This window comes from Hyaena hyaena, unplaced genomic scaffold (genome assembly GCF_003009895.1).
Source record: "Hyaena hyaena isolate Hyena2069 unplaced genomic scaffold, ASM300989v1 scaffold_254, whole genome shotgun sequence".
Taxonomy (NCBI): Eukaryota; Metazoa; Chordata; class Mammalia; order Carnivora; family Hyaenidae; genus Hyaena; species Hyaena hyaena.
The window spans coordinates 1319858-1345720 of NW_024080890.1; the positions used below are offsets into that span (position 1 = coordinate 1319858).

At 61.5% G+C, this 25863-nt stretch overlaps 1 protein-coding gene across 7 annotated transcripts in view; it reads right to left on the reverse strand.

The window, feature by feature from the left end:
* Positions 1–5376: 5376 nt before the first annotated feature.
* Positions 5377–25863, reverse strand: part of PDE9A (phosphodiesterase 9A) — a 54109-nt gene continuing 33622 nt past the window's right edge. For 5 of the 7 annotated variants that reach the window (XM_039245493.1, XM_039245494.1, XM_039245497.1 and 2 more), the window contains 12 exons: positions 19911–19989; positions 17895–17969; positions 14320–14406; positions 13403–13507; positions 13143–13225; positions 11973–12129; positions 9809–9922; positions 9259–9363; positions 8482–8610; positions 7524–7619; positions 6147–6261; positions 5386–5421 (listed from right to left, as the gene is read on the reverse strand). In XM_039245493.1, coding sequence (XP_039101424.1) covers positions 6163–6261; positions 7524–7619; positions 8482–8610; positions 9259–9363; positions 9809–9922; positions 11973–12129; positions 13143–13225; positions 13403–13507; positions 14320–14406; positions 17895–17969; positions 19911–19989 — 1129 coding nt within the window. In that variant the 3' untranslated portion in view covers positions 5386–5421; positions 6147–6162. Of the gene's footprint in view, positions 5422–6146; positions 6262–7523; positions 7620–8481; positions 8611–9258; positions 9364–9808; positions 9923–11972; positions 12130–13142; positions 13226–13402; positions 13508–14319; positions 14407–17894; positions 17970–19910; positions 19990–25863 lie in introns of all 7 variants that reach the window. The other 2 variants (XM_039245492.1, XM_039245491.1) reach the window with 2 other exon arrangements.

Below are 25863 nucleotides of genomic sequence, written 5' to 3' on the forward strand. Positions count from 1 at the left end.
CACCCACCTTCCTCAGAGGAAACCCCGGCCCCCTCTGACCGTGTCGGAAAAGGGAGTGTTTGTGCCCTCCCCTCACTCGAAAGACAAATCTGACACCTTCTGTGAGCCCTTGGGGGCTCAGAATAAAACCCGCCACTCGTTAGAATCCCTTATTTAGATGCTTTTGCGGCGAGGTTAATGGGTAAACATTCTTCAGGTTTTACTCGGGGCCTCTGATGGCTTGGTGCAGCGATTCCCGTGCACAGATCTGCTGAGACAGAACAAGGTCAAGGGCGGGAAAGCCGCCTTGGCCTGCGGCATGAGGCCCTGCAAGTGGGGTGTGATGCTGTCCCCGACTTCCCACGCTCGGAACTGATGCCGGTCGGAGCCGGTCGGAGACCACACGGCACGTCTGGGAAGCCCTCCAAGGACCACGCGGAAGCGTTCAAGAGCCTCTGAGTCGAGCCCCTTCAGTGGGAGTTCAAGGATGGCTGCACCAGAATGCCAAGGTAGCTTTTTGGCTGCCCCTCACGGGGTCTGTGGTGAGCCTTCACTCCCGAAACGGAGTGGGTAGAAGAGGCTAAGAGTGGGGCATGGCTGCCAGTCGTGGGTTTGGACCAGGGCCCCTCACTCTGGTAGATGGCAAACCCCGTGTCCCTCTGTTGTGAAGTGGAGTCTATCCCTGCACCCCCTTACCCCTGAGCTTGACCAAGTGACTTGCTGTGGCCAGAGGGACATAACGTAACAGTCGTGAGCATGGCAAGGCATGAAAAGTGCCCAAGCACTGGGGCTCACGTGCTCTTGCCACTGGGGTCACTTTGCCACCACGAGAATGAACCATGTCAGCCTGCTGCACCGGACCCCAGCTGGCACCAAACAACTCCACAGACATGTGGCCTTTGGACCCACTGGCTTCAGCTGAGCAAGGCCAGACCTCAAATCCTGTCCTGGAACCCCCAAAGCCATGAGAAATAATAAGCAATGTTGTTTTGAGTCCCTACATTTCAGAGTGGTTTGTTATGCAGCAAGAGCTGACTGATACACTTCCCATTTGTAGCCAGACGGTTGACACTGCAGGTTTGAGTTTGCCCAGGCAAACACTTTGTCTTCCCGGATCTGTACCTTCCTGTCCATCTCTCCTTCTAACGACCCTGCTGCCAGCCGTCCCCTGCGAGTCCCCTGCGCCCGGTGCCCTGGTCCTCCCACAGAGGCCCTGCTGTCCCTCCCTGCATCTGCACTGGGCTCTGAGTCTGCCGTTCTCCCGCCTCACGGGGGTCCGCCCTTTGCCTTCCTCGGATCCTGGCTTGTTTGAGGAAGCCTGACGGAGAGGAGGCATCTGCGAAGAGCTGAGTTGCCACCCTGAGCGGGTAAGAGTGCGCATGAGCGATGGCCTCGGCAGGGATGCCAGGCCCTCGGAGAGAGAGACGGGCTCCTGAGGGGCCTGCTGTCGATGGAGAGCGGAGAGCGGACATCGTGCTGATGGCTGGGCATGCACGGCGACGGGAGGGGCAGAGAGGGACGGACGGGAAAGCTAATACTGAGGGCACAGGGGGTTGAGTTGTGTCCCCGCCCCCCCCCCCGGGAAATTTCATAACCACTTGCACCTGTGAATGTGACTTTCTCTGGAAATAGGGTCTTTGCAGAATAGTAAGTTAGGCTGAGGTCACCCTGAGGTGGGTGGGGCCCTGATCCAGTGACTGATGTCCCCATAGCAGAGGGACATGTGGACACAGAGGCACATGGGGAGGAGGGCCACGTGGCAGCCGAGGCAGAGATTGGGGTGACCCAGCCACAAGCCAAGGGACGCTGATGACCATGGGCAGCGCCGGAATCAGGAGGAGGCAAGGAAAGGGCCACAGTGCGCCCGCCCCGCCCACACCTCCTGAACTGTGGGAGAATCAGTGCTTGTGGTTTTCAGCCACCAAGCTTGTGGTGCTCTGCTGTGGCCTCCACGGGACACTCCATAGAAGGTGGGCAGTTCTCACGGCTGGTGAGTGGAGAAAAATCCAGAAGGGTTCAAGCCAGACTCTGCAGACAGAACAGGTGGCCTCTGGGTGGCCGTTCGTGGAGACGGCAGTCATGGGCCGGCCCAGGAGGGAGGGGCAGCTTTCCCCGGGAGACGGGCGGGGCTTCTGTTCAGGACGGATGGGCCTGCGTGGGCGGTGGGCGGGACCCATCTAAACAGAAGGGACATTTCCCTGTGGCCCCAGTGAAGTGTGGTCTGCGCTGCGTGGATCGAGTGGGCAGGCAGCCTTGGCCCGTGGAGCTAACGGGCGTTTCCGTGGCCGTGGCAGTCGGGTGTACGTGGACAGCCGCTTCCTCCGGGCCCACCGGCCCCCAGGGGACACACACTAGTTGCTGAATCTCTGGGCGTCACCCAGCAGCATGAGGACACACAGGCCCATCCGCCAGCCACAGCTGCTTCGTGTCTCCTTCCATTACGTTCTGACCGACACGTAACATTTTGAGTTTCCTGTAAAATAACTCACAGAGAACAGCAGAAATCAGGCGGGAGTTCCCACTGCCATGGGTAAACGCCGGAGTCCGCAGGAGGGTCCGTGGCCTGGCTCGCTGCCCCGTCCCTCTCTCGCACACCTGTCCCTTTCTCCCGTAACAAAGCACACATGTTCCTTGCACATCAGGTGTGGGGTCCGGGCCAGGCACGAGCGTGCCGTCTTGCCAGCTTTTCAGCTTCCTCTCCCAGCTGGGAGCGGGCCAGGTGAGCCACGGGCACGCACATGCCCATAAGCGTGCCTGCACACACCCCTGGCTGGAGTGCACGCACCTGCGAGAGAATCCTAGTCCCCGCCGCACACACACTCACACACACACTCACACACACACACACACTCACACACATGTATTGCGGTATGGTGTCTTCCTCTTAGACGATTCCTTCGGGCAGCGACTGCAAACGCAGACTCACTCATTAGTGGGCAGGTGTCTGAGTTCCTAGCATGCACATCACCAGGGTGGTCCCCAAGGTGCACGGGGCCCTGGGAGGTCATTTTGTGCAGGGCGTCTGCCTTTATAAACCATTCAAGTCGCCCCCAAACCAGCTTCGGGGCTGCTGGGGCCTCATCCGGAGCCGGGCTCCTGGGATCCGAGCCAGGGACGGCTGGTGCCCAGCTGGGCCCAGTCGGCGGCAGGTGAGGCGCACTCAGTGGTGACCGCAGGTGGACACCCCCCTTATTCTCACAAGTGACCTCCAGGGCCAGCCGGACCTAGGCTTGCACGGCCCCTCAGGCTGCCCCCCAGTACCTCCCACTCTTCCTGGATGGCACGGGGGTCTCCCTCACGGGGCTCTGGGCTCCCTGTGTGGCCCTTCTGCACAGCCGCGCTCTGCGAGGCCTGCCGCCCAGGCCCCACCTTGCCCTCGGCTCACTGATCACCTGGCGCCCCTCACTTCATGCCCCAAGTTCACAAGCTTGTCACCTGTCCTGGCTGCAGGGGCTTCTGGCACAGCATCTGACCTTTGCTGGGGGGGGCGGGTGGAGGGCACCGGGCGGGAGCCGGGGGGGAGAGGGTCACAGACTTTGGTGCAGGGGCTGTAGTGCAGAGGCATCGGGGTGCTGCTGGGCTTGCGTGTAGTGTAGCCGGGTTGCCCTGTGCACTGGCTTCAGCCGCACTGAAATGAAACCCAAAACTGTGAAGAGATACAGAACCGCAGCACCTGTTCATACAGAACTGGATTCAAGAAGAGACGGAAAACATCACAGCCCAGAAACGAATTATTCAGAGGTGGAAAAGAATATTCCAGAATTCACCAAGGGGGAGGGAGTGCTCCCAGGAGACTCAGCAGCAGTGGCTGAAGCGTCCACGGGCTCGGATCACACGGGTGGCCTTGCAGGGCAGTTCTCCTGAGCGGGTGCAGAGAAGGGGCCGGCGGCCCTGGGGAACATCGGGGTGCAAACGCTCCCGAGGGGCCGAGGGAGAGCTTGACCGCCCACCAGCCAGGGTTGGTCTCCCTTAATGGGCACAGGGGCCCCCAGATTGTCCCCAATGCTGGTCCCTCAAACAGAGGCAGGAGGAAAGGACAGCCGCCCCCCCGAGATGTGCTGTGTACAGTCTGCTGACTGAAGTGGTAAATTCCTCCCTGTAAACGGGCACCAGCCCGGGGACTGTTCACCCCTGCATGTGACCGAGCTGCCTCCGGCCCGGCACCTCCCCCCCCACAGCCACCAACGTCCCCTCGCTGCTCACAAATGGGACACGCAGACGGCCTTGTGCTCCGGGCACCGCCTGGCATTTAATTCTGAATTTACAGGGGAGGGAGTGTCACATCACACTGCGCAGGCGCACCTGCGAGAAAAGCACAGTCCCGTCTCCCCCCGAGAGGTCGGGGGGCTCTAGGGACCCCCAGAAGCAGCCCCGGGATACACAACACCACGAAGAAAAAGTACAGTACCAGTTTCTGTATAAGAATATATTATTTAAAAGACCGTTTAAAAATAAAAATTCTGTACAGCATCATGAATTCTGTTTTTCTATTTTTTTTTTTTGTATCGGTGAACAAAACAGTTAAGCAGTTCTTAGAAAGCATGGCCTCGTGGAGTCTGGTGCTGAGAGAGGACTTTTCTCCCCCGCACGACGGCTGCGCGAGGCTCGGCCAGCCTGGTCCGGGACCGCGGCCCGCACAGTCCGCCTTCTTCAGGCGCCGTCTGCTCGGAAGAGGAAGAAGAGCCCTGGTTTGTTTTTGTTGCGGTTGAACATGTCCAGGCAGCGGCAACAGCGTCACGGGAGGAAACACAGATATGTTTCAGAGCGGGACACGTGCTTCAACACATTTCGGCCACATAAAACCATTCTGATCCTTCTTCTGAACCATTAAAAAATAAGATGTGACTGAAACAGGCAAAGCCAATGCTTCCTGAGCACTGCTGATGAACCGGTAACGGGATTATCATCTCAAGGCTGGAGATGAGGGCTCCGAGGCTCAGAGAGGTTGAGACGCTTGTGTGGGTCACTCAGCTTGTACTTAGCTGCGCTCGGTTTCTCAGACGCCAGAGCCTGGCACTGCTCCTCTGCGCAAAACAAGACCCAGGCTCCCACACCCTGCGCCCGGGATGCTTTGTACTGAGAATCTCTCCAGCGGTCCCTTAGACGTGCGTGTGCCGTGACCTTACCACGCGGAGGCAAAATGAGCTTGGGTTACCTTTGACACGGGCTAAACGAATAGCTTGGGTCAGGCACGTGCGAAAATGCTCACGGCCATGTAAGGAAATACTTTATTTTTGGAAACCTTTTAAAATGTGCTTTTCCTGGGGCGCCTGGGGGGCTCAGTCGGTTAAGCGTCCTACTTCGGCTCAGGTCATGATCTCATGGTTTGTGGGTTCAAGCCCCGCGTCGGGCTCTGTGCTGACAGCTCAGAGCCCGGAGCCAGCTTCGGATTCTGTGTCTTCCTCTCTCTCTGCCTCTCCTCTGCTCGTCCTCTGTCTGTCTCTCAAAAACAAACAAACATTAAAAAAAATTATAAATGTGCTTTTCTTTATAAGTGGAACATCTGCTAATTATTGGTCTTTTGCTATCGACCCAAGCGTGGCCCCCTTTTTTCAGAGCCTAATTCTAAGAATTATATGCAAGGAGTAAAAGTCTCACTTTACTGAAAAACCAACCATCTTTTAGGGGTGCCTCGGTGGCTCAGTCGGTTAAGTGTCCGACTCTTGATTTTGGCTCAGGTCATGATCTCAGGGTTTGTGAGTTCAAGCCCGCATCTGGTTCTGTGCTGATGGCTTGGAGCCTGCTTGGGATTCCCTCTCTCTCTGCCCCTCCCCCACTTATGCGTGTGCTCTCACTCTCAAAATAAATAAAAAACATTTAAAAAATCTTAAAAAACCCCATCAGTCTAGGGGCGCCTGGGTGGCTCAGTCAGTTAAGCATCCAACTTTGGCTCAAGTCATGATCTTGTGGTTCATAGGTTCAAGCCCCGCATCGGGCTCTGTGCTGACAGCTCAGAGCCTGGAGCTGCTTTGGATTCTGTGTCTCCCTCTCTGCCCCTCCCCCACTCATGCTCTAGGTCTCTCTCTCTTGCTCAAGAATGAATAAAAAAAAATTTTAAAAAATATACATAAGAAACCATCAGTCTTTCAGCTTTTCTGGCCCAGCCGCCTTCTCCCCTCCCCCTCGCACAGGTGTGCAGCGCTGCCCTGTCTCCATCTCTGAGTTACCACGTGCATCGAGACGTCAGTTCAGAATAGCATTCTCTTCGCTGTCTCTCACATCTCTGCTTGTCTCCCTCGACGACCTGTCGGTGCCCGCGGCTGTCATGCTCTCCGTCTCCCTCTGTGACCGGGACAGAGTACAAGGAAGGCGGCAGTCAGCTTCCAGGAGCCGTGAGGACCGGCTTGTCCGCCAGCGTGCTTCCCGCTGACCGAAATGCAAGGATGAGCGATGAGGCAGAGGCCCACGCCACGTGCCGGCTCTGTGCGCGCCCTGCCCTGCCCTGGGCGCCTCCCCTTCGCGGCTTGGACAACGAGCTCGTGGTGGCGGTGGCGCCCAGTGCGCCGGTGGAGGTGAGCACGGAGCCTGTCCACCCTCTCTCGTTCGGGGTCTGTCCTTTCTGGAGGCGGGAAAGCCCCTCAGGGCGGCGGGCCTGGGACCTTCAGAGCGATGGCTTCAGTGGGGCCAGGAGCGCCAGGGGGCTTTAGCGATGCGGCCCCGCCGGGCACGCCCGCTCTGACATCGCTCCTGTACGGTTGGCTCTGGGGTCTCAGGGCCTCTCCGGGACCTTCTAGTGAAGGGATCCCCGTAGAGACCAGGCTGGAGATGAGGGCTTGGAAGGCACTTCCTGAGCGCTGACAACACGCCCAGCGTCCTACACAGACCAGTTCGGGGGATAGAGCAACCACTCGGCGCTCAGTGGGGCAGGATATGGGGGTTCCCAGCAGCGGGTGGGGGGGCCCATAACCCAGAGCCCTGACTGAAGGGAGCTGGGGATGGCACCGGGCGGGGTGCGTGACGCTGGCCGAGGCCGGGACAAAGCGCGGGACGCTGGAGAGGAGGTGGTGGGCGGCTGAGAGGGGCACGCCCCGGGCGGCTGGACGCAGTGGAGGGCTCGGGGGTCCCCGAAGCAGAGATGTGCACACGCTGAGACCCTGGGGTCAGGCCCCTCACGCGCTCTGCAGAGAGCCTCCGCGCCGGCTCTGTGGTCCTGTCCTGACAGCGGCCTGGGGCCAGACTCCGTGTCCCTGACCCTGAGGGGGCCAGGCCGCCGCGTGTGCGAGCTCCAGGACGCCCTTCCTGTGGCGCTGGGGGCGCCTCCTTCCGCCACCCCCTCACTGAGCAGGGTCAGCCCCGGGGCTGGAGGACAGGGACCTCCATGGGGCCAGGGCGCTGCTCCGCGCGGGTCTGAGAGGCCCAGACGGCCCGGCGCACCCGATTACAGCACAGCTGTTGGGGGCCACATGGCCCCTCCAAGGGGCGCGGGCTGTCGGGTGCTGTTTGGTTTTGGGGTGGAAATGAGCTGCGGTGCAGAGGGTCCCCGCAGGGGTGCCGGGCTCGGCCTGTCCCCCGGGAGGGCCATGTTTCCTACCCGGCACCCTTACCTCCTTCATGGAGTCATCTCTCTGCTTCAGTTCCTCATAATGATCTCTGGATTCCCAAAGGGGCTGCAGCATGAGCCCCTCGACCACGGGGAAGAGCTGGGAGACACAAGCAGACCCGTCTGGTCGGTCATTCCGCGCGGCCGCCAGCGTCCGGGAAGCCCGGGGTCAGTCCTGTGCGCCTCGGCGGATCAGGCAGCGAGTCCCCTTCACCCCGTGGTGCCTGCTGAGCCCGGTCCCTGGCGTCCGCCCGCGCTCCCGCCACCCTGCCGCCCTGGCCCCACGGAGCCCTGGGCACGCTGCTCTCGCCCCGTGACGCCTTCCGTGCCTCCCCAGTCACATCCCCATTCAGCTGCGGGGGGTGGGGGGGCCGGCCCCGTGTGGCAGGGCCGCGCCCCTGCACCCGCTGGCCATGGCGAAGGCCCAGAAGTCCGTGGAAGGAGTGTACGGGACGGCCGAGGAAGCAGGGGTGAATGGGGTTTAAGGGAGGGTGTGCTGCGGCCGAGGCCTGCTGAGGGACACACTCCGAGGTGGAGGCTGGAGAAAGGGGAGGGCCAGGGGCCGTGGGCCGTCCTGCAGGACCGGGCGCCAGGCAGGGTGGGGGACTGTGTGCAGCGAGGGCAGCTTTCCCTGTGTTGGGGGCAGTGGGGAGCCATGCCATGGAAGGTTCAGGAGAGAGGGAGAGATAGTCTCCTTGCCGAAATCAGCCTGGGGACAGCCTTGTGCCGTGGGGGTGGGGCAGGTCACAAGGGTCTTCCAAAGGCAAAGGTGCCCTGGGAGGGGAGGCTGGAGGGCTGGGGGGGACCCCATGGGGGAGCGAGATGGTGTTCTGGACGTGCCGGAGGCGGCAGCCACAGCACACTGGTGTGTGTGTGTGAACGTGTGCACGCATGTGTGAATGTGTGCACACGTGTGTGTTCCTCAATGCGGCGCCATCCAGCACGTGGTGACAGCCACTCACCTTGGTCACCGTTTCGAACATCGGGATCAGGACGAACTTGATGAACCCAATTTGGGCTGTGGCTTTGGTCACTTTGTCGCGGTCCATGAAAGGGGCCACGGGGAGGCCTTCCGACTTCTCACGATCGCTCTGCGGGGATGCAAGAGACCGAGATGCTAGAGAAGCCGCGGAATCTGGGGGGCCCCGAGGGTCACTGGTCTCAGAGGGCAGAAGGCAGGTTCATGTGTCGCTGACCAGACCGCACTGTCGTGGGGACGTGGATAGTGACCATGATGGATGGCAGGAGCTTACATGCCCCCTAGAGCGTTCACTGGGCGTGCAGGGCTGCGCCGTGACCCCAGGGCAGAGGGACAGGCGCCGGCCGGCGAGTCCCCCGCCTTCTGGGGCACCACGCTGCCGTCACGAGTGCCTTACTGGCCCTCCCGGCATCTCCCGCGTGGGTGGCCTGGTTTCCTGTCTGAGGGCCCCCCCAGGCCTTGAAGTGCAGGGGCCCCGGGGAGCCGCCCCTCCAGCCTCTGCTTCTTCCCTTTCAGGACATTTGCCCGATGCGGCCGCCCCCTCGCTGCTCCTTCACGGTCCTGGGTGGCATCTGTCACGTCACTTTTCCAGGCTATCCCTGCCTTTCACGTGTCACCCGCTTATCTTGGATGTGCACCTGCCGTGAGGCTTTCCGGAGGCTGGAGAGACGGTCCGCTCCCGTCCCCCAGTCCCCGGGCTCGCCCACCCCATTTCCAACACGGGCCCCTCAGGGGGTCTGGTGGCTTGGGACGCTCTCACCTGCATGAAATACTCCTCTAACAGGCAGTCCACCCAGGGCTCTGCCACCTCCATCGGACGCACCTCGTTGGAGATGTCACAGCATTTTATCAAAATCATCTTCAGCTGAAGAAAGAGGAGGGATCAGGTGGCGGGGCCCGGGGTGCGTCCCCTGCCGCCATTTGGGTCTGGGCTTTGTCCTCCCGGGAGCCTGGCCCTCCGAGCCCGGTGAGGTTTGGGCACCCAGGGGACACGTTAGGACCCGGCCGGAGCGTTTGCTCCTGAGCCTGAGGGCGACCGCCTTCAGAGCCAGCGCGTGACCGTCCTCGGGCGTCACCCGGAGTCACCAACGTCCCGGGCCGGCGCTCAGCGTGTGAACTGGCTCAGCAGGACGTGCCCCCGGCACAGCAGCTCGGGCCGCGGGCCCTGAACGCCCCCGCCTCCCGCGCCCGCTTTCCTGACCCCTCGCTCCAAGGCGAGGTCAGGGTTTGGGTGCCTCGGTGTCGAGTATGGGCAGGAGCGTAGGGTGCGCGCACCAGTCCCCGGAGCGCGCGGGCAGCAGGCTACTCACGAGGGTCATGTGCTCCTCGTTGCTGTAGTCAAAATTCTCCATTTTTTCTTTGAAGGAATCCATAATTTCTGCGTGTCTTGCCATGTCGGTGGCTAGAATTAGAGTGATCATCCCCTGGAAAGCGAGAGCAAAGCGTCAGCCCCGGCCGTGATGCCAGCGAGGACCCGGCGAGTCCCCGGCGCTCGGCACGCAGCCTTCCCTGGGTCCCGGGCCCGCGCCACGTGTGCTCTGAGCATCACCGCCCTCATCCGCGAGAGGGCGGCGCTTCCTGTCCGTGCGGGCATCCAGACCCACGCTGTTTCCTTCACAAATCGGTCAATAACCGATTTCCCAGGAGCCTTTGTCCCCTGTCATCTGCACGTGACTCTGTGCGCACGTTGCGGGGGGCGGGGGGTCAAAGTCAGGTTGTATCCGACGGTGTCGCCTACTGACACATTTGTAAACGAGGAGGCAATGACTTCCTAACTATAAATATCTTATTTCCTCGTCAAGCAAATCCTGGTTTAGGAGAAGCAGCAGGATTCGAAACGGTGACCGTCCGGCCGTCCCTGAGATGCTAACGAGACACGCCGTGTGCCGCCCGGAGCCGTCTTCCCCTCAGCACCGCGCCGGCGCCAGTCCGCCCGGGGCGTCTGCGGAGAGGGCACCGCCGGCGGACTGAACTACGCGATTTCTCCGTAAAGATTTCTCTGGGTCGTGAAGGGTCCGCTCCCGTGACGAGTTACCCCTACAAGTACTCGACGACGAAGTATTATAAAAAATCAGGCTGAACGACTTCACGGTCAGGAAAAGTCTGTCTGACGTTAGTCAAGGGTTGGAGGGGGGACGAGTCTCGTGCGTCCCCGTGGCGGGCGGCGTGGGGGGGCGATGCCCTCCCTGGGGACGCTGCTGTGACTGCTCCCCGGGGGCAGGGCACACACACAGGGGACATAGTTGTACCGAATCCATGACTCGACGGGGACCATCCTGCAGCACCGGCCTCGGCTCTGGCAGAGAATAGCGGGCTCTGACGCAGGCCAGCCCGTCGGGTCTGCGGGAGGGAGAGCCCGGGTCCCGCGTCTTTATGCTGCGCCTTGAAGCGAGGCCCCGGCACCGGGGGGGGGGGGGGGGGGGGGAGACTGTCATCCGTGGGGCGGCGCCGCGAAGGTGGCTCCCTGCACGTGTGTCCTGAGGCCGCCGCACAGCGTCACCCGCCCGGTGACAGGGAAGCTCAGGGGACATTGTCTCACGTCCAGAGGCCAGAAGTCTGAAGGCTCTGGGGAAACGTCCTTCCCAACTTTTCCTGCTTCTGTGGCCCCAGTAGCCTCTTGACTTGGGTCCACGTCATTCCAGCCTCTGCCTCCATCTTTACGCGACTTTCCTCCGTGCATCTGTCTCCTCTGTTTCTTCCAAGGACGTCTGTCACTGGATGAGGCCTGCCTGGATGATGCCCGCTAGTCTCCTGCAGAGATCCTGACTTAACCACCTGTGCAAAGGCTCTTTTCCAAATAAAGTCACGTACAAAAGGTTCTGGGGATTAGGAAGTGAATGTGTAATTTTTTTTCTTTTTTTGCAGAACGGGACTACCATTCAACCCATACACTCCTGGAAGAGATCATTCTGGTATCTCCCCGCCACCCCCCCCAACAACATCAGAGGGTGTGCACGGAGCTGTGCTCAATGGGGGCCTCCGCGTGGGAGGGGCGTCGCCTCCAGCGAAGCAGAGTCTGTCTCAGGACAGGAGGGTGACGGGGCCTCCCCGGGGTCTCTTATGTGAAGTGGGTGGTGGGGCTGACCGGGTCGGGGTGGCGCAGGGGGAGGCAGCTGGGGGGCAGGGAAACAGTCTGCTAGGTTGGGTGCAGCAGGTGCATCTGTCCAGGGGCTGCACGTACTCGTGGCGCACCTCACCTCTGTAACCCCCACTCTCCTGGGCTGCAAGCTGCAGAAAGAATGGATCTTAACGGCTTCAGTGAAACAGCGGGTGTGAAATGCAGGTCAGTGGGGGGGTCCCGGGTATATATGCTGGGGGCACTCCTCTGCTTGGAATGCTACTGGCCTTGGTGAGGGGGGTTCCCCGGGACCCCTGGTGGGACCAGGGGCTTCTGGGGCCTTGGCCACTGGAGGGAGGGGTTCTACTCTCACCGCCCCCCACCCCCGCAGTCCGAGGGCCCTGGCCCCCGCACACCTGTCTGATCTGCTTGAAGCCCTCCGGCTGCACATTGGCGAAGATGTTGCACTCGGGCTGGGCGAGGATCTGAAAGGCCACGGCGCAGTGGTGGTTCTCCAGGGGCGAGATGTCGTTGTAACGGACGGCCAGCTCCGTGCGGGCGTTGATTTGGTACCTGGCGTAGGGGGAGACGGCAAATGGGGCCTCGGGGATGTGCGCTGGGACACGGCGGTGGCGCAGAGGCTGGCAGGCCAGCCGGGCGAGCTGGGGGCGCCAGGCCTTGCTCCTCTGGACTCTCCTCTCTGCTGCCCCTTCAACTAGACACCCTCAAGGTCTTATAACCCCAGTGGGCGGACGCCTCAATTCCTCCCAGTCGCGCTGCCCTGAAGGGGACCGGGCCTTCCGTTCTGGCACCTTGTGAACATTGTCGGGATGTACAAAAGGCAGACATTTGGGAGAAGGACCAAGGTGGGTTCTGAGGTCAGAGGCCGCGGGTAGGGCCCCTTTGCTGGCCTGCGCTCTGCATGCCATCCTGAGTGTGACATGAGGGAATGGGTGCCCGCGGCGCCGGCCTCCTGTGAGGGACACGGATGTCCACACCGTGGACCCCACCCCTGTCCTGATGAAGGCCTGCCACCAAAACCACTGGCGAGTTCTCGGCCACATGTGATGTCGCTGCGCATCCGCATCCGCTAGAAAGAACAGGTGCATCACCCTGGATGCAAACTAGGGCCACGCGGCCCGGACCCGGCAGTTACGTGGGGCGGACTCTGTGTCTCTGCCCCCGCCAAGCTCGGCCTGTCCTCCTGGCCCCCACGGCCTGCGCCGGACGCCCCCCAACCCCTGCTCGCCTGCACTCCTGTCCCTCAGTCCTAGCCTCTGCCTCGGTGCTGCTGGAAGCAGGCCGGGGGGTTCCAGAGAACAGGGCGTCATGTGCGGGCACTGCTCCTGCCTCGGGTGGAGGGGGTGGTTGGCGGCCTGGAAGGGTCCGCCCCGGGCGGCCTGAGGCCCTGGACAGAGCCCCAAAGCGGGAGCTGTGTCCTACGCAGCAGGGGGGGCGGGGGGCGGATGGTGAGGCCTTGGCCGCAGCTCCGACTCAGAACTGGTCTGCGGGGGAGGCGGGAAAGGTCACCTCTGACACCAGAGCGCCCCTGAGAAGGGAAGGACGGGGGGAAATCGCCTACGCACGTGTTGTTGTAGCCCGGGTGATCCAAATCGTGGCAGATGGCGGCCGTCATTAGGATCAGGATATCCATTTGGGAAAATTTCTCCTGGAGGAGAGAGAGGGCGGAAGGGGGTGAGGAGGGGGCTGGACTGGGCTGGGGGGGGTGACGCCCCCAGCGGCTGGCCCGCGGGGAGGGTGGCGCGCCTGCTGGGTGCAGGGGGCAGCAGGCTAGCCCGAGGACAAGGGGCGGGGTGCTGCCCCCCAGGGGGGCCCCGAGACACACCTGCAGCCCGCAGAGCCAGATCATGCTGTACATCATCTGGGTCACGCAGAAGCAGTGCCGGAAGTTGTGGAAAGGGTTGTGTCTGTAGTTGTCGCGCACGCAGAGCTGCGGAGACAGGGGTCCTGGCTGCTCGCACCGCTGCCAGCGTCCGCCCCGGGCTGCCCCCCACGCCTTTGCTCCTCCTTGGCCAGCGGGAGGCTAGTGTTTCGGACGCGCTCTGTGCGATCCTCGGCCGACCCCAAGGCCAGCTGTGTTCCTGCGCTTGCTGGAGGCAAGGGCGAGGTGGCCCGGGGGCCCCGAGGACGTCCATGGGCCACCCCGCGGCCTCGGAGGGCAGCTGGGAACAGGCTTCCGCCTGGGCTCGCGGACTGAGGTGTCCCCAGAGGGGCTCTGAGGGGCCACGTGGGGACATGAAGCCGGGGGAAGGGCTGGGGTTATGGGAGGGGCTCTGGGTCCCAGATACCATCACACCTTTTCATATTTTCCTATTTAACATTTAAGCTTTTCCTATTTGGTTCTGAGCATCATTTTGTTAAAAAGAATTTATTGCTAAACACACACTCGCACACGTACCTCCTCCACACATGCATTCACACACGTGCACACACATGCGCACCCACATGCTAACATACGTGCACACACGTGTGTACGTACCTGCACCTCCCCCCATAACACACACACACACCTGCACACACACCCGCACAGACTGCTTCACCGGCCTCTCCCTGGTTCTTACTCTGTCCTTGCTCCCCAGAGCAGGGGCTTAGGGGCGCCTCGTACTCTGGCAGGAGACAGACGGACAGCGGCCGCCTGTTCTCACAAAACCCTCCAGGAAGCGTCGCCTCCGTCCATCCATGAAGGTGCTCACTGGTCTGTCCCCGAGTAGCCGGAAGGGGCCGCGAGGGGCTCGCACTTACCAACCATCTCCGGAGCGTGACGGGGTGGATGGAGAAATCCCGGACCAGGCCCAGGTCGTGGTACATGTGCTCCAAGCAGCTCAGCATCTGGGGGGACAGGGGCACAAGGTGGTCAGAGGCACAGGTGAGCCAGCCCGGCACTGCCCCTCCGGCGCCCTGGGAGATGTGTGCAGGGCCAGCCGGGAGTCCTCCAGGCCTGTGCTCAGAGGATGAACTCTCCCTTCCCGGGAGGCCCCGAGGGACAAGCCGTGTTGACTGGGTCTCAGGACCCCTAGGAGGCATGTGGGGGCTTCAAGGAGCAGTCGGGTGGGAAGTCCAGGGAGTTCCAGGCGAGAAGGGACAGGGATCAGGTGAGAGAAGCACCCCCAGGCGCCCATGTCAGCAGCGATCGGGTGGGAGGGAGCACCCCCAGACAGCCATTCAGCAGTGATGCTGTGGACCTCGGCACACAGAAACTGTCTCATACCAAGCTGGAGACAGACCCACTGGACACAGACCCCAGAGCGGGTGCGGGTGCAGACACGGGGGCCTGAGCCTTGATGGCCTGAGTGCCACGCATGCTCCGTTTCGCCCCTTGTGGGGGGCCCTGGGACCGCACGCACATTTTAACGTGTTAATCATAGGGTCTGGAGAGTGAGCCCCCCGGCCCGACGCCACCTCACTGAGCTATCTTCTACAGAAATCTCAGGTTGGAAAAAATCTGTTCCCAGTCCCGGGGAGGATTTACTGTCATCCCTGCGATCTATTTAAATACAGCTCAGGGCTCAGGAGCTCACGAAGCCGGGAGCAAAGACCGACTCTTACAAAGCGGGAGTCTGGTGAAGTGAGCCCTGCTGTCCGGGACGCGGGCCCCCCCGGGGGACGGGATCTCCAGGCACTGCCTGGCGGCCGGGGCGTGACGCCCGTGCCCCGCCTCCACCCACCTGCCGCCTGAGGCCTGCACGGCCTGCTCCCCGCGGTCTCTGGTCATAGTATGACCACCCTCTCCCGAATAGGCGTTACGGATGGAGCTGTGGCCCCCAGGTCAACGTATGGAAGCTCTGAGCCCCACGTGACTGTGCGGAAAGCAAGCCTTTAGAGACGTGATCAAGGTTAAGCGAGGTCACTGGGGTGGCTCTCATCCACCAGGACCTGGGTCCCTGCGAGGAGAGGAGACCCGCACACAGACACGCACAGGGGGCGACCGCGTGGGGGCGTGGGAGACACCAGCCCCGCCCTCGCCTGGACCTCAGACTGCCGTCCCCAGGGTGTGAGCGACTACATTCTTGCCCTGTGGTTTGCGTTACGGCGGCCGGGGCGAACCCGGGGCCAGCCACACAAACCCACCTTCCCGGTTACACGGTCCTCGGACAGCCCGGAACCCGGGGGGCCAGGTGCACTGCGCGTCCAACCCTGTCACTAAAGTGTCCCCACCACGGGTGTGGAAGGACCACCGTGGGGCATAGACTTGCGGCATCGCAAAGAATTCAGTTAGAGGATGGAAACCACCCACACGAAGGCACGTGTGGGAGCCTGGAATGTCACAGACGGGATGTCCTTGAAGCTGACCTTCACCGTCTTCCTGGAGGGGACAGCACGGATGTAGACGGGATCATGTGCAGGGCGCCAGGTTTTGGGAACTAGAGAAGGGGTAGGGGTCCGGGACCCCGGCGCGCGGCGGGGTGGGCTCGCGCCCAGGCTGCCAGCTACTTCGGTCCTGATGCCAGCGCTCAGGGCCAGGGGCCGCAGGGCTGACACCCTCACCCACACGCGGCTCCAGCAATCCCACCAAGCCACAGCCATTGTGGTGACATCACATTCAGTAGTTGGAGGTGATCGGCACGAGAGACCATCTGGTGCCACTTCTGTGACGCTGCAGCAGCTCAGGAGCAGGAGGGATGTGTCTGCATCTGCGGACGCTGGGCGGATCCTGGCCGGGGAGCTGCGGGTGGTGGGGGCGCGCGGGGGGGAGGGGGCCCACAGCCTGCATGCCTGCGCGCCGGGGCGGGGGCTGTGTTCACTCTTCTGTGGCGATGGGAAGGTCCCCAGCAGGTGTGCTGCGGGGCAGAGGTGGTGAAGCCATTTCCTCCGGCTACTCTGTGATCAGAGGACCCTGGCTGGGCCCCGGGGGTGCTGGGCACAGCGATACCCCCACTGGGAGGGAGAGAGGAGAACCCCTACTAAGGGCCTGATATTCCAGGGCACAAAGTGCTTCAGGGGCACCCAGATGCAGTTTTGGGGGGCCTTCACTACCCACAGTCCAACATTCGTGGCATCCCCAGGTTTATCAGCGTCTGGGCGCCTGTCTGTGGGCCTCCCTGGCTGCTGGGTGAAAGCCTGGAGCCCCTACCCCAGGGCAGAGGGGTCCCGGGGGAAGGCCTCCTGGGAGGAGGTGCGTGCCCTCTCCCCCGGCCCTGACACAGCCGGGCACGCGGTGGCCTTCCCGTCGTGGGTGCCGGAATCCTGCAAGCCCCGCACGGGGCGGTGTGGCCTCTGCTCGGCGAGGCGCTGTGGGGGCCGGGCCAGAACTGGCAGCGAGCGCCCATCTCCGCGGAGGCGCTTGGCTATCAGGGGCTCCGGATTTGCGCTCGCTCCCGGTGGGCCGGAGCCAGAGTGACTTCCGGGAGTGCTGGCCTTTCCGGAAGCTCTCTGGCGGTGCTCCCGCCCAGGCGCGGGAAGCAGGGGCCTGCACGCACAGCCACCCTGCCGAGTCCGCTCGCCGGCGGTGGGGCCCTGGCCACCCGGGGCCCTGGTCACACTTTGGTCCTAACGCTTCCAAGGCCTCCCTCCTGTTTCCTGGCCACGCCGCCTGCCACCAGCCCGGGCACTGCCCGTCACGCACCGACCTCGCGGGTGAGGCCAGCCTCTGCCCCTCGCAACCCACGCTCCGGTCCTGCCCGCTCCTCGGGGGCGGGGTGATCTGGGGCACGCGGGTCGTCTGGTTCTGTGTCGGCTACGGGGGACCCGGGCAGCACGCGGCGGGCGGAGGCCTCTCCTGTGCCGGGGCTCGGCAAGGACGACGGCACGAGAGCCCGGGCCCTGGCGACACAGAGGGGCCTGCTCGGGGCGCGAAGCCCACCGTTCCTGCAGCAGCGGACCCGCCGCCCGCGCGAGCTGCTGGGGGCAGCCTGTCTGCTCGTCTGTGTCAGCGGAGGGCTGGAGAAGTCGGCCCGCAGACCTGGGGGCCTGGTGTCCCCCGGGGTTCACCGAGGGAGGGGCCTAACTGATACCATGAGACTAGACCAAACACAAAGTCTCCATTTTAGGTTTTCTCAGCAAGAGGGAAAACGTAAGGATCTATCTCGCGGCACAGATGACCTCAGTCCGAGTCCTGCGTCCCAGTCCTCTGGAGGGCAGCGCCCCAGGGGGTGGGGAGGTGGTGGCGCCTCGGCCCGCCCGCCCGCCCGCCCGCGCCTCTGCTCCGACACCCCCTTCCTGAGTCCTGTCTCTGGGGCCCTCCTGGGCCGGCCCACAGTCCATCTGGAATAAAACCTGGAGAATCCAGTTAAAAAGCAAAGACCAGAGAGGAGGCGGCGCAGAGGAGGAAGAGATGCCAGCTTGTGCCCGTGACGCCGGCGCGGGGGCCCCTCACTCACCTCGTTGGGCTCCCAGAGCCAGACGTCAAAGGTGGGCTTCCGCAGGGCTTCGATGGTCTCTGGAGAGAGCAGGTACTGGAAAGGACGGGAGGCCGGTCAGCCTCGGGGCGGGACAAAGGCTGCCGGCCGCCCGCGGGCTGGGGGGTCTGCTCCGCCTCCTCCTGTGTCCGGACTCCAAGGCCATATTCTACCAGAATTCCGGGGAGGGCCAACCTCCAGGGCGGAGACCCCATCAGCGGCTGCCGGGGGCTGGGCGAGGGCGCCAGGAAGGTCAGGAGGGGGGGACCGCGAGGAAGTCGTCGGGGGACAGGGCTGTTCCGCCCCTCGGTTACGCCGGAGGTTACCCAGGGTTTGCCGAATTCACGGCCCCTGCACCCACGCGAGGGAAACTTCACTGCGTGTAGATTACCTCTCAATAAACCCGACTTGAAAAATACACTAACGTGAGGTCGAGGGAAAATGGCGTACCTTCAAATACTGGCTAAGAAGCTATTAGGAGTTTCTCTTCTGAGGGAACCTGTCCTGCTAGCGGTACGGCTCGCTGAGGGGCGTGGACAGGGGACGCCAGAGCTTATGTCACACTGTCGTAGGAGATGGAGGCTGTGATTTTAGAGCAAGACCATCACGGCGCTCCGGGACTACATGTAACTCTGTCCTACGTCTTTTTTTTTTTTTTAAATGTTTATTCGTTTTTGGGAGAAGAGAGACACAGAACAAGTGGGGGAGGGGCAGAGAGAGAGGGAGACACGGAATCTGAAGCAGCTCCAGGCTCTGAGCTCTGTCAGCACAGAGCCCGACGCGGGGCTTGAACTCACAAACCATGAGATCATGACCCGAGCCCAAGTTGGAGGCTTAACCGACTGGGCCCCGTGGGCGCCCCTGGTTTGTTTGGGTTTTTGAAGGGAGTTGCTAGGGAGGAAAGACACCTTTCAGTGTGGGCATCGGCTGGGCCTCGTGACTTCCTGGGGCAGGACCCGGAGAGGTTGGGGTCACGTCTTCCTGTGGGAAGAGGCACTAGCTTCCATCTGAAAACCTTGGACAAAAGGTCACATGTCGTTTGGGGAAACCCGAGAGGTGGCTCCGGAAGGCTCTGTCCCGGCAGGGACGGGGGAGGGAGCTGCCTGATGCCGGGGCCCGTCACCTGTGTCAGCACCAGCACGCCGAGGCCTGAATCTTAGCGCAAGAGCGTGTGGACGGTCAGCGGGCCAGGATTCTGCCACCTCAGCTGAAGGTCCTGAGGAGACGGTGAGAGACACCACAGGACCCTTCTCTGCGGCTGTGTGAGGACCCTCCACTCCCAGGGCACTGCTGCGTCACCACGGCTGGGTTCCCGTGACCGAGAGATCTTTGGAGGTGACAGTGTGAGACTTCTCATAGTAACTACGTATTGTTCGGGGATGGGAGACCCCATGAGGCGGATCTGAGGTAATTTAGTTAAAAATTAAAGCTCCAGGGGCGCCTGGGCGGCTCAGTCGGTTGAGCGTCCGAGTTCAGCTCAGGTCATGATCTCGCGGTTCGTGGGTTCGAGCCCCGCGTCGGGCTCTGTGCTGACTGCCAGCTCAGAGCCTGGAGCCTGTTTCAGTCTGTGACTCCCTCTCTCTCTGACCCTCCCCTGCTCACGCTGTCTCTCTCTCTGTCTCCTAGAAATAAATAAACATTTAAAAAAAAATGAGTGAGTCCGTGATGGACACATTAAAAAAAAAAAAAAAAAAGTTAAAAAAACTTAAAGCTCCTTGCAGTAACAGGTGAGTGCAGACGCATTCGCCTCGGTGGCGATGGGCGGACAGCGGTGGGGGGGTGGGCGCACCCGGGTGCCACGGGAGGCCGGGCCCCGCCTCACAGACACACAGCGAACACAAGAGCCCGGTACCAAGGACAGCTGTGGTGTCCCGCCGCCCAGCGCCGGCGGGAGCCGGGTCTGCACAGGTGCAGGGAGTGGGGGCCTGGCCGGCACGGCCGGGTGGCTGAGGGCGTGGGACCCGGTGGCCCGGCCTCAGAGCCGGGGACTCCGCTTACCTTGGGATAAGTGGGGACATCCCGCCGGGGCGCCAGCTTCCTGTTGTCCACAGAACTGTACTTACAGGGACAGCTGGTCCTGAGGGAGGAAAGTCGGGGTTAGCTCAGGTGGGGCGTCCACGGGGCACCTCCTCAGAGCACCCCCACCCCCACAGGCCCCGTGGCCTTGTGCCGGGCAGTAGGCCCTAAATACGGCGACATCTCATGCTAACCCCCTGGGGACCCTGCCTGGACCTCCTGACACCACTGGGGCCTCAGTAAACACGTCAGCTTCATTTTAGGCAGGTTCCCACTTCCTCTTAATGACGCACGTAAAATGCTTTTATTCTAAAAGATTCAAACAAGGAAGTAGGTAAGGTGTAAAAAAAAAAAAAAAAAGCCATCGCCCCTTGCCCCTCACTTTACCTATTTCTTTCCTCTAAACCTCCCACCCTGGAAATGCCTTCAGTTACCTTTGGAGTATCCTTCCGGAAGTTTCCTACACGCGGACACACAGGGATAAGGCCTTGTATTTTTTTTTTTTAAACACAAATGGAATTGTACCAAACTTACTCTTTTGCAACTTGTGTTTTTTTCCCACCTCACATAGCACACGCTCACGGCACAGAGAAGCCCACAGAGCTGGGCTTCGGGACAAGGCAAATCCTCGCCCAGTGTTCCCGGACGGGGCCGTGTCACCAAGCCGGTCTCCCAGCACAGACCTGCAGGACGCTTCCGGTTTCCCCACCCCCGTGCCTCCCTTTAAGAGATGCATTTGCTCTCGGACCCTGTTTTCCTTCGTTCCTCAGTATTGAGGTACGTTCTGCACACGGACAGAACCCACCACGCGCTGTCTGCTCTGCAGGGAGAGGCCTCCTGCCCCCGTCGGGGGAGCGAGCACGGACCTGGCCGTCCCCGGGGGCTGCCTGCGGCCCCCTCCCCACCTTCTTGGGAACAAACACGCTCTCTATCCTCAGACTCTGCAAACTGTATTTGTAAATAAAGTCCCACCTTCTGGGAGACCAATTTATTACCATAGAGTAAGAGCTGCAGAGAAATTCGTGTCCGATAAGCCTGTGTGTCTACACTGGGGAATTTATTTTCAGAAAAGACTTAGATGCAAGCAGACAACCCTTTGCACAAAGGTATTCATCGCAACGTTATCTGTTGTTACAAAAACATGACACCAAACAAGAAGCCACCGAAATGTACAAACACGGGAAATGATTAAACCATCATGGCACAGCAATAAGACGGACGATGATGTGTTCTTTGAGATAATCATGAGTAGGATGTGAAGGAAGGAGATTTTAGGGGAGAATGAAGGAGAAACATTGTATACGATACGTACTGAAAGGTAATGTGAAAAGAATCCACCGAGGTATGGGGGTAAAAGAGCCCACTTGGGGGATGGCAGTGAGTGCTCGCCTGTGGCCTCCTGGATGAATGGATGAGCTGGGTGATGTTGGTTAAAATTAAAAAAATTTTTTTCTAACGTTTATTTATTTTTGAGAGAGAGAGAGACAGAGCGTGAGCTGGGAAGGGTCAGAGAGAGAGGGAGACACAGAATCCGAAGCAGCTCCAGGCTCTGAGCTGTCAGCACAGAGCCCAACGCAGGGCTTGAACTCACGAACCGCGAGATCATGACCTGAGTTGAAGTCGGATGCTCAACCGACTAAGCCACCTGGATGCCCCTTGGTTAAAATTTGATCTGTGTATTGCGCACAGTGTTGTACGTGAAAAAAGAATACAACACAGTACTTCTTTTCAAAAGGTGGTACGTATAGACAGAGGATCCGGGCAGCCCAGCATCTAGATTTTAGGTGGGGCCTCACAGGCTGCGATCTTCCCTGGGGGTTGGCCCCTCATCCGTTCAGTCTGGAGCCTTTACCTGGGGGCGTGCTACTTGCCAACACCGAGTAATGAATCCGTTTTCTTGCTGAAAAAGGCACCCACAGGATGAACAGGTGCCCTGCTATTCTCTCCCTTCCCCAGACGCTTACAAAGCTCTGCAGACTCCGTGTGGGGAGGGGGTTTCACACAGATTGAGCAAGAGTCAGCAACGAACTGACAGGTGATTTCCACTGTCGCCCGTAAACAAGCAACCGCACCCTACACGTTTCTGACCAGCAACAAGCGTGATCTGTGCACTTAAGAAAGGAGACAGCATCGGGGCGCCCGGGCGGCTCAGTCGGTTAAGCGTCTAACTCTTGATTTTGGCTCGGGTCATGGTCTCACAGCTCGTGAGTTCGAGTCCCGCGTCGGGCTCTGCATCGACAGCGCGGAGCCCGCTTTGGACTCCCTCTCCCTCCCTCCCTCCCTCCCTCCCTGCCCCTCCCCTGCTCATTCTCTCTCTCAAATTAAATACACTTAAAAAAAAAAGAGAGAGACTGCATTATTATTATTGCCATTCTTCCCTGCTTTCAGCCCCTTCTGTACAAACATCCGCACATGCGCCATGGTAGGCAGGCCGTGTGTGTGGCCCCGGACGGTGGGGCAGCCTCCACAAGGCAGAAGCGTCCTTGAGCCTCCCAGTGTGGTGTCCAGGGCCTCCCCACGGGGCCAGGCGGCCCCGCCCACTCCCTCTGCCCCGTTGCCATGGGAACCAGCATCCTCCAGCCACAGAGCAGCTGCCTCTTCTTTTCATTCTATTTGGGGCTTATTTTTGCTTGCAGTTCCTGGGGCTCCCGGCCTCCCCTCCCCTGTGGCTCATCTGGACGAGGCCATTTGTTTGTGATGAAAGTGGAGATCGCGCACTTGAGCCGTCGGATGCCGCCCCATGCCCTGGCAGCGCCCCCACCTCCCGGGGACGAGGCAGCACGCTCCCCTCTCTGCTCAGCTCGGCCCTGCCCGAGACAGGAAGCTGGCCCGGGAGCTCTGGCCACTCCCAGGGCGGGAAGGCGGTCTGGTCCACGGAGGCCCCTGGCGCCGAGGCCCCGCTGGGATGTGCCCACGGGCCAGGGAATGGGGGTCATTAGCCACCCCTGCGGGTACAGGGCTGGGCTCAGCCCTGCCTGCCGCCTGCGTCCCCTCTGCCTTCTAGAGGGGCTCGGTCACCACCCCGCGAGTGGTTATCACCGGAAAGAGCAGTCCGGGGTGCCCTTCTCTCCCTGCAGGCCAGGAGGAGCTGTGTGTCAGGGAGCCTCGTCCTGGGGACGCGAAAATGCTGTGACAGCCCTGCAGGATGATGACAAGGGAGCTCTGACACCACAGAGACAGACGGGGAGGGCGAGCGGCTTTTATTTCCCAGCTGAGTTCGCGTCTCCGTGAAGCAAGGGGAAGAAGGGCCGGCAGCGGGCGGCGCGGAGGGGCTGCCGGGCTCCTGGCCGGGGGCCGGGGTGGGCGGCGTGGCTGCGGGTCGGGCCCGAGCCCAAGCCCCCGGGGTTCTTTTTTCTCTGGATGTGTCAGTGATGTTGGAGACCCCCCCCTCCGTGGGCGACTGAAGAGTCACATTTACCCGTCTCTCACCTACGTGGGATGCTGTGAAAGCGTCTGCTGAGAATATCACCTCGAGAAGCAGTTAGGGCACCGGGCAGGCTTCTCTTTGCATCATGGCATTGTGAGCTCTAAAAATGGACCTTCTGGGTGGCAAGGAAGGGACCAGGCACCCACCACGCCTCAGCCCAGCCCACGTGGCCAGATGGGCGCCTGTGGGTGACGTTTTGCCTCTCGGCTCCTGGGTGGGGTCTCCCCAGGGGCTCTGAAATCGGGTATCTCGTCCCCACGTGCTGTGCTGTGGTTGGATCGTGCCCCCCAGGTAATAATTTGAAGTCCCAACGCCCCAGCACCTGAGAGCGGGACTCCCTTGGGAAATAGGGTCACTGCAGGTGTAACTGGTTAAGACGCGGCTGTTCAGGGGTAGGATGGGCCCCAATCTAGTAAGACTGGTGTCCTCGTGAAGAGGGACATCAGGACCCGGAGCCACACAGGGAGAAGGCCGAGTGAAGACCAGGCAGAGACTGCACGGTGCGTCTACAAGCCGGGAAGCTCCAAGCACTACTCATAACTTCCAGAAGCTTCCGACAGGGGCCTGGAATAGATCCTCCTTGGAGCCTTCGGCAGGGCATGGCCTCATTGACACCTCTGCCATCTGCCATAAAAATTTGAGAGAACACATTTCTAGTGGGTGAAGCCCCCGGATTGAGGTGCTGTCATGGCCGCCTCAGGAATCTGGCAGGACTTGGACCCAGTTAGTTTCCCCTTGCAGCCTGACCTTCAGGGCCAGGACCGCGTCCCTCCAGGCTGGCACACGCCCCCTTCCACAGGGTGGGGGGAAGGTGGAGGCTGGGGGCCGCCTGGGACGCGCAGGGACGGGAGCAGCAAAGGCAGGCGGCAGGATTCAGTCATTTGAGAAGGGACCAGAGGCTGCGTCGAGAACCGTGCCCCGCAGGTGTTCTGTGGGCTCCGTGAGTGGGCCTAGTGAGTGAGGTGATGCCCACGGAGGCGGGAGGGGGCCTCAAGGGCACCATTCCCACCCCAGAGACACCCCCTCGGGGCGGTGAGGTTCCTCACCCGCAGTCCAGATGAGGGGCTGAAGCCAGGAGCTGGCTCAGACCTTTCTTTCAGACTGGACACAAACTCCAGTTTTAATTCCCTTTCCTGGAAGTTGCCAGATGATGTTGGTAGCGGTAGGGGTGCCAGGGCCGCCACCCCCCGTGGAGCAGCCTGCGCACACCCGGCCCCACTGGGCACAGGGCCACCGGGCTCGCTCCACGGTGGACATGAACTCGGCCCCGGGGCTGAGCTGAGCCGTGTGGATCCTGAGCCTGAGGGCGACTCCGTGGCCGCATCCGAGGTGGATCTGAGCCTCCCTCCCAGCTCCCTGTGCCAGGCCAAGTGCAGGGCCCCGACCCGGTCACAAGGGGGGTTCTAGCCTCTCACTAACGGGATGTCGAAGATGAATTACTGACTCACAACTTCCTGTGAAGTTTCACCAATGTCTTCGCCCTGACGTCCCCAAATCAAATGGGATGGGACGTCCCCAAATCCAAATCAGGTGTCGCGTGGCTGTGATGCAGACACGGCCCGGTCCCTGGAGGACCGCACCAACGTGGCTTTGAGCCCACCGGGCTGTTCCCCGAGCCCACCCTGAGGCCGGCCGGCCCCTGAGCATCTCACGGGGCCTCCCTGGGACCATCTGCTTCCCCGTCACCTCCTGCCCTCAAGGACGCTCCTGCATAGCCAGCCTCCCTCACTAAGCGGGTCGCCCTCGATGTTTTAAAATCAGGGAATGATCTTCAGGCGGATGAGTCTTCCTAAGACCAGCTGGTGCGCGTGCAGGGCTATTCGTGGGTTCCCTGTCCCCACTGAGCCCCGCCGAGGTCCGGCTGTGCCCCATCCCGGGAGGACCCTCCCAGGAGGTGGCCGTGGGCAGGTGGGGAGGCGGGGCTGAGGGAGCATCCCGCAGTAAGTGCTCCATGCGCCCGCCCTCCCTCCTCATCGTCTCTTCCGTCCCCCCAAACACTTGCTGAGATCATAGTTCCCAAGGGTCCTGCTGTACGTACACCAGCCTGCTTTCAGGGGCGTCATGAAGCCCGGGGTGCTCTTCCCCACGCCACTTGGCCCCCCACGGGAGAGTGACTTCTGTGTCCAGGACGGCCAGAGGCCCCGTGGCCCCTTCTCCCGTGACCTGTTGCTCTGTGCCGTGGGGACGCCCACACGGGAGCACGGCCTCCGGGCACCAGGGCGCCCTCCCCCGTAACCTCGAAGCCTCTTCCTCTCCCTGGGCCCTTGCCAACTTCTCGAGCTTCTCTCAAGCGGGTAAGTTAATCTAAGGCTTTGATCTGCGGGCGGATTATTCTTCCTTTACATGAAGTCATCGTCCTCGCCTCCATCTGCCAGACTCTCTTCTGCGGGAAGCAGGCTTCTCACCGACCAGCACTTCCCAGCCGGAGCCCGGCCGCCTCCGCAGCGCCCCGGCCCGGCCCAGAAGGGAGCCGGGAGCCCCCGCAGGCCGGGCAGCCCTTCCCAGGCC